The following is a 6,752-nucleotide window of genomic DNA, read 5'->3' on the forward strand; positions in this document are numbered from 1 at the left end:
TCAAAACTACTCTTAAGATTTCATCTCACTCCAGTCAGAATGGCAGCTATTAAGAATACAAACAACAATAAGTGTTGGTGAGGATGTTGGGAAAAAAGGCACACTCATACATTGCTGGTGGGACTGGACTGCAAAATGAGGCAGCCAAAATGAAAAGCAGTATGGAGATTCCTTGGAAAACTGGGAATGGAACCACCATTTGACCCAACTATTCCACTCCTCAGTCTATACCCAAAGGACTTAAAAACAGCATACTACAGGGGCACAGCCACATCAATGTTTACTGCAGCACAATTCACAACAGCTAAACTGTGGAACCAACCTAGAAGCCCTTCGGTAGATGAATAAATAAAGAAACTGTGGTATATATACACACAATGGAATATTAGCAATAAAAGAGAATAAAATTGTGACATTTGCAGGTATATTCCCAGAGGTGGGGAATATAATGCTAAGTAAAGCTAGCCAATCCCCAAAAAACAAATGCTGAATGTTTTCTCTGTTATAAGGAGGCTGATTCTTAGTGAGTTGTGAGGAGGAGCATGGGAGGATTAGAAAAACTCTAGATAGGGCAAAGGGGTGGAAGGGGAAAGGTGGGGGCATGGGGGTAGAAAAGATGGTGGAGTGAGGTGGTCATCATTACCCTAAGTACACATATGAAGAACAAATGGTGTGACTCTACTTTGTGTATAATTAGGGATATGAAAAATTGTGCTCTATATGTGTAATATGAATTGTAATGAATTCTGCTGTTAATTCTTCCTTATGGAGAGGCCTATGGTAAGAAATTGATGCATCTGGCCAATAGTCACATAAGTGAGCTTGGCAGCAATTACTTCAGCCCTAGTCAAGCCTTTGGATGATACAGCTCCAGTCAACATTTTGAGGTCTCTCAGGACAGATCCTGACCTAGAACCACAGAGCTAAGCCACAGAAACTGAAAATACTAAATGTTTATAGTTTTAAGTCACTAAATTTGGGGGTAATTTTTTTTTTTTTTTACAAAGCAATACATATACTATTTAACAAAAGTAGGTATAAAAGAAATGAGGACAGTGAAAGTTAATATATGAGCATTGCCCAAGGCCCACAAGAAAAAAACTCTACCTTCAGAGAGCTGAATCTGATACCTTACTTTTTAAACTTAAGCTTTCTTAATCATAACATACTATTGTCTGAAATAGAACACATATATTTAATGACAGAGAGAAAAATGTGTTCCCAAAAAGATCCTGAGAAGAGTAGATCCTTAGCCTCCTTCCTTATAATAACAATGATTGGGCTGCAGAATGAAGAAACAGAAATCATTGAGTACACTTACTTCTTCATGATCTGGATTTCATGGCACCACCGTTCTCTGTTTTTTGTACTCAGTTCTAGGCGGCAAGACTTAATTGCTATTTTGTGATCAAGATCCTGGAAAATAAAAAATAACAGACAAAATAAATTAGGTTCTTGTGAAGATTTGTCTGTATCAAAGAAATGTCAGGGAAACAACACTCTTTTTAACTTCACTAATTAAACATATTACATTCATAGCTCCGTTGAGCCAACACTTTGGTGAGATAAACCATGAGACTACTTACTAATCAATGCTTTCAGACCCTCAAATACATTACAGCACATAAACAAAAATTGAGGCTGATCCTATGATAGGTCTTTTCAGGATACAGTCTCATACACACTGCTAGAAAAATACAAGGATACTGTCTCTCCAACAAACCCTTTTTCTAACCTCAGTCAAGACAACTCTGGGATAAACAGGATAATTGAGGGCTCCCTGGTCTCAAAATAGAAAGAAACAGTTTTAACATGACTAAGCCTAATGAACAAAAACTCCAAAATTAGATCCTAATCTGTGCATTTCAAAACACATGGGAAAATATCCTAATAATGATTAAACTTCTGTTTCCATGCCTATAAAATAAACTGAAAATCTCTTGCTTATAAATAACTTAGCCAATTCTGACTGAAATTAAGCCCATTGTATTGTACATTAAAGGAAATAGTCTGACCTCATCATACTGTGGTAACACTAATAATATAACCCAGGATCAGCAATCAGGGCCAAACATGTTACAATATGTTTCAGATATTGTGAGAAGAGTTCAAAAGAACTCCCCAAATCTGTAATCTCTGAGTTGTACTATATGATGTGCATCAATAGAGAGGACTCCCAGGGACTAGGAAGGTAGAAAAACTTTAAAGGCAGGGAAGCAAGACATAGCTTGGATGGGACAGTCTGAATTGGGAGCTTGGTAGGGGAAAAAGGCTAACAAGATAGCTGATAATGTGTAGCGAAAGAAGAAAGGAAGTAGGACACATTACAAGTCAGCCTAACCACAATACTCATTTCCTTCAACCTTTCATTATAAGCAGGGACCTGGTGGTAAAGTTTTACTACCATGAAGACTATCTGGCACAGCCATGAACAACATGAATTTTCTTATGAATAAGGCAGAAAGTTATTTATTTCAAGAAGAGCCCACCACATAAGATCTTTCAACTCCTCAATTTGTAGTTCACCTAATCAGTGAAATTCTACCTCTTCACAAAAAATATTCTCTGGAAAGTTTATACATGCTGAGCTAAAAAGGAAAAAAAAAAAAAAACTTCTGTGTTTAAAAAAACTGGAATAGCCAAGTGTGGTAGCACACACCTGTAATCCAAGTGTCTTTGGAGGCTAAAGCAGGAGGATCACGAGTTTAAGGCCAGCCTCGGCAACTTAGCGAGGCCCTAAGCAGCTTAGCAAGACCCTGTCTCAAAATTACAAAAATAAATAAATAAATAAGGCAGTGGGGGGGGGAGGGCATGGATATGGCTCAGTGGTTAAGTACCACTGGGTTCAATCCCTGGTACCCCCCAAAATGTACAAATCAAAAACAATTTTGAAACAATAAGTGGAATAAGTGAGCACAGTGATGTGTACCTCTAGTCTGAGCTACTTGGGAATCTGAGGCAAGAGGATCATAATTCAAGACCAGTTAAGGCAGCACAAGACAGAAACTATATTTAAAAAAAAAAAAAAACTTGGAATATTGTGAGGGATAGCAGTGATGGTAGTACAATATAAATGTACTTAATATAATAGAACTATACTTTTTTTTTACTCTAGACATTTTTATTTGGCATATGAGAACTATACTCTTAAAAATGGTTAAACTAAATTTTACACTATATATATTTTTATAATAAAAAATTAGAAAATACTAATCCAAAATTGTTTCTTTAATTTTTGGAGCTTTTAATATGCTAATTTGATTTTGAAACTTAAAGAAATATTGCATTTACCCAATGTATTTAAACAAAGCAAAGTCATCCTCCATGTGTGAAAGATTGGTTCCAGGAGTTCCAAAGGATACCAAAATCTATAGAATGTAGTATATAAAATAACATAGTATTTGTGTATAACCTATGTACATCCTCCTGTATACTTTAAATCATCTCTAGATTACTTATGAAACCTAATACAATGTAAATCCTATGTAGCTGCTATATTGTATTATTTGGGTAAATAGGGACAAGAAAAATGTCCACATGTGTTCAGTATGGATGCATTTTTTTCAAATATTTTTAATCTGTGGATGGTTGAATCTGTGAATGAAGTATTCTTGGAGGGTCAACAACCGTTCTTTTCTTTTTCTTCTCTTCTTTCTCTCTCTCTCTCTCTCTCTCTCTCTCTCACTTTCTTTCTTTCATTTTTCTCCCTGTGTTGCTAGGCATCAAATCCCAGGGCCCTACACATGCTGCACAAGTGCTCTACCACTGAGCTGTATTCCCACCCACTGTATCCTTTATCTTTTTTCTGTATCCTCTCTTCAAAGTATCCCATGGAATTAGATTTTCCAAGCATATTTTGAGAAATGCTATCCTGTTCCCTAGGAAGAATTCTTTGGTTCCTCAATTCTTTTATTCCTCATTCATTTGTAAATATTCTCATTATATAAGGTACCACATTGTACTTTGTTTCTATGACCATCTCTCTCATTAGACTTGAAATCTCCTTGTTGATCTTGTCACTATCCAGCACCCAGTACAGTAATTACCTAAATAAACCATCTCCTATCCTTTCTTATTCCTCATGGAGCTTTGACAGGTATGGATGAAATCTTGCACATAGTTTCCACTAAAAGATGAGTATACTGAAAGCTGTAAATGCAAACCCTAAGTCAAGCTTAGAAGAGGAAGGATCCTGTTTCCAAGTCTTACAGATTATTGCTTTTCTCCTTACTACAGGTCTGTTGTCAAATGTCCTAGTTTGAGGGAAGAGCACTCTGATCAATTGGAAAGGCCCTGAGAGATTTCTCAGAGTTTAGGGAGCCCAAATCTCTTCCATTTAAAAAGTGATGGATTTCATAGAGATGAAAAGTAGAATGTTGTTGCCAGGGGCTGGGTAAGGGGAAAATGAGGAGTTATTGTTTAACGGGTATGAAGTTTCAGTCTGGGAAGGTAAAAAGGTTCTGGAAATGGATGATGATGTAATGGATGCACATCAATGTGAAGTACTTAATGCTACTGAACTATACACTTGAAATGACTAAAATGATAAATTTTATGTTAAGTATTCTTTACCACAATAATTTTTAAAAAGTGATAAATTTGTCCATCCATTCTCAGCCAGGGGCCAAGAGAAGCAGTCACCAAAACATGTCAGCAAGCATACTTTTTTCCCTTATGACCAGGCTGATGGGCATACTTAGATAACACATGTAACATTATATTTGAAGTATATGTCTCTCCTTTTTTAAATTAATTTTCTTTTGAGTGCACTATATTCCTTAAATCTACTACTTTACTGAAACAGTATTTAATGCCTTAGTCCTTCCAGTCTTTCTCTCTCTCCAAGATTGCCTCCTATACTTGATCTTGAAACCTGCTTCACAAAGTTTCCTCAGTTTTGTCATTCTAATTGCTTCAAAAACATGCCTATTCTCACAATGTGGACTTCTATCTCCTCTCCAGCCTACCCCAAATGGGAGTCTCTACCCACACCCATGTTCCTTAAAAAAAAAAAAAAAAACAAATTATAATCTCTCCTTTTGGATTCACTTCTCTATTTGTAAGCCAAATAGAAGCATTTTAGTAGTACCTTAACTGCCAACCTTATCCCATGTTTTTCCAATCAAATTTATCCTTTACAAAGTGAATTTTCCTAGAACACAATTTTTACTTGGACATTTCCTTTTAAAGGTCAGTTAATGATTTTGAAAAGTATTATAATCAACAATAAAACAGCATCAAGAACCAACCGATGAATGTTTCCATGGGCCAAATATTTAGCTTTACATATATTACTATTATATTTAACTTTTAAACAGACCCAGGATGTACAAATGTCATCATACCCGTTTTACAGATAAAGCAAAAGCTATACTGCACACATTATTAGTTCAGGATCTATTAACCTAAAATATACTTCAGGAAAGCACAAACCCTTCAAGTGGTCATGCATCAAGTTGTGCAGATGTGCCTCTTTGCATCTTTTTTCCTGAGGAAAGGGTTCATAACTTTTATTGGTACATCAAATGAGATTCAAACATGATTAACTGCTGTTACGATGGTTAAATATTTTCAATTAAGTCAAAGTATATTTCCTGGCTCTAATGTTAGCTGTCTCCCACAGAATAGTTTCTCCCTCCTCCCTGCTTTCAATCTGTCTTCTCTTTGAGACCATAATCATTTTCACCAGCTTACCCTCATACCTTTCCCAACCGGGAATGCACGATTCCAAAGTCTACCAATGGCTTCCAAAAGTTTAACTCTAGACTCACAGGAAGCCTTCCTTGTATTGCAGTCTCCACTGCTAGTACAGCTTTCAACCACTAGCACGCACGCACACGCGCGCGCGCGCGCGCACACACACACACACACACACACTGCAACAGGCAGCCTGCCCCCATCTTCAGTCCCACTTTTTCACCTATTCATGCTCACATATACACACCCTGACGTCCATCTGCCTCACACACCCTGAGACTCTACATTCACATACAGACACATAAGCATTTGTCACACTCACGAAACAGCCGGTCACATCTTGACACTCAGAGCAAAGTTCTTCCTAATGGCTCTAGCTCGCTACATTGCCCCAGAACCTCAGATAACAACCTTGGACTCAGTCACCCAGGCTCAAAAGCACAGTATCTCACACTCACAAACCCTGGCTCACAAATACTGACCAAGGTCTCACCGACAATCTCACACACTGACAGCCCTGAGCTCCACAGACGCTATGACAAAACCACCGCCACTCCCTCTCGCGCCCCGCCTCACCCGATGCTGGTACAGACAAACATTTCCGAAGCCGCCGGTGCCAAGCCGCTCCCGCATCTCCCAGGGCCCGCCCGCGCCCGGCCGCAGCCCCGGGGGCCGCTCCATGGGGCGGGAGGGCAAGCGGCCTCAGGCTCCGCCGCCGTTCCAAGGCCGGTTCCGGCCGCCGAGGCTCGCGCGTCTTTCTCCTCGCGAGACCTATGCATCACTTCCGGTAACTGCCGCGGGAAAGGCCACGCCCCAGCAATGCCTGGATACCAAGGGTGCCCTGCTGGCTAAAGCGGGCGGAGATCGGCAGGGCGCTTCCAGTCGGCCCTCTTTAGTGTCCTGGGCATATTTCCTAGTCGAGAGGACCCACTTGTGTTCTAGACTCAAAAGTATAGGATCTGTCTAGACCCTACATTCCCTTCAAATCACATCCCAAACCAGTCTCTTCCGTATTTTCTAAACTTCGCATTGTCTCCACCCCTATGTACATTTCT

General features: G+C 39.1%; 1 protein-coding gene across 5 annotated transcripts in view; it reads right to left on the reverse strand.

The window, feature by feature from the left end:
* The window catches only part of CHUK (component of inhibitor of nuclear factor kappa B kinase complex), a 42,742-nt gene extending 36,279 nt beyond the window's left edge, over window positions 1–6,463 (reverse strand). For 3 of the 5 annotated variants that reach the window (XR_014018987.1, XM_081268043.1, XM_081268044.1), the window contains exons 1-2: window positions 6,274–6,463; window positions 1,322–1,416 (exon numbers count right to left, since the gene is read on the reverse strand). Coding sequence is in view for 4 of the 5 variants with exons in the window: in XM_081268043.1 (XP_081124169.1) it covers window positions 1,322–1,416; window positions 6,274–6,378 (200 nt within the window). In the remaining variant the exon portion in view is untranslated. The remainder of the gene's footprint in view (window positions 1–1,321; window positions 1,417–6,273) is intronic. The other 2 variants (XM_081268045.1, XM_081268042.1) reach the window with 1 other exon arrangement.
* Between the last annotated feature and the right edge of the window lie 289 nt (window positions 6,464–6,752).

Source organism: Spermophilus citellus (genome assembly GCF_964194105.1).
Source record: "Spermophilus citellus genome assembly, chromosome: 15".
Taxonomy (NCBI): domain Eukaryota; kingdom Metazoa; phylum Chordata; class Mammalia; order Rodentia; family Sciuridae; genus Spermophilus; species Spermophilus citellus.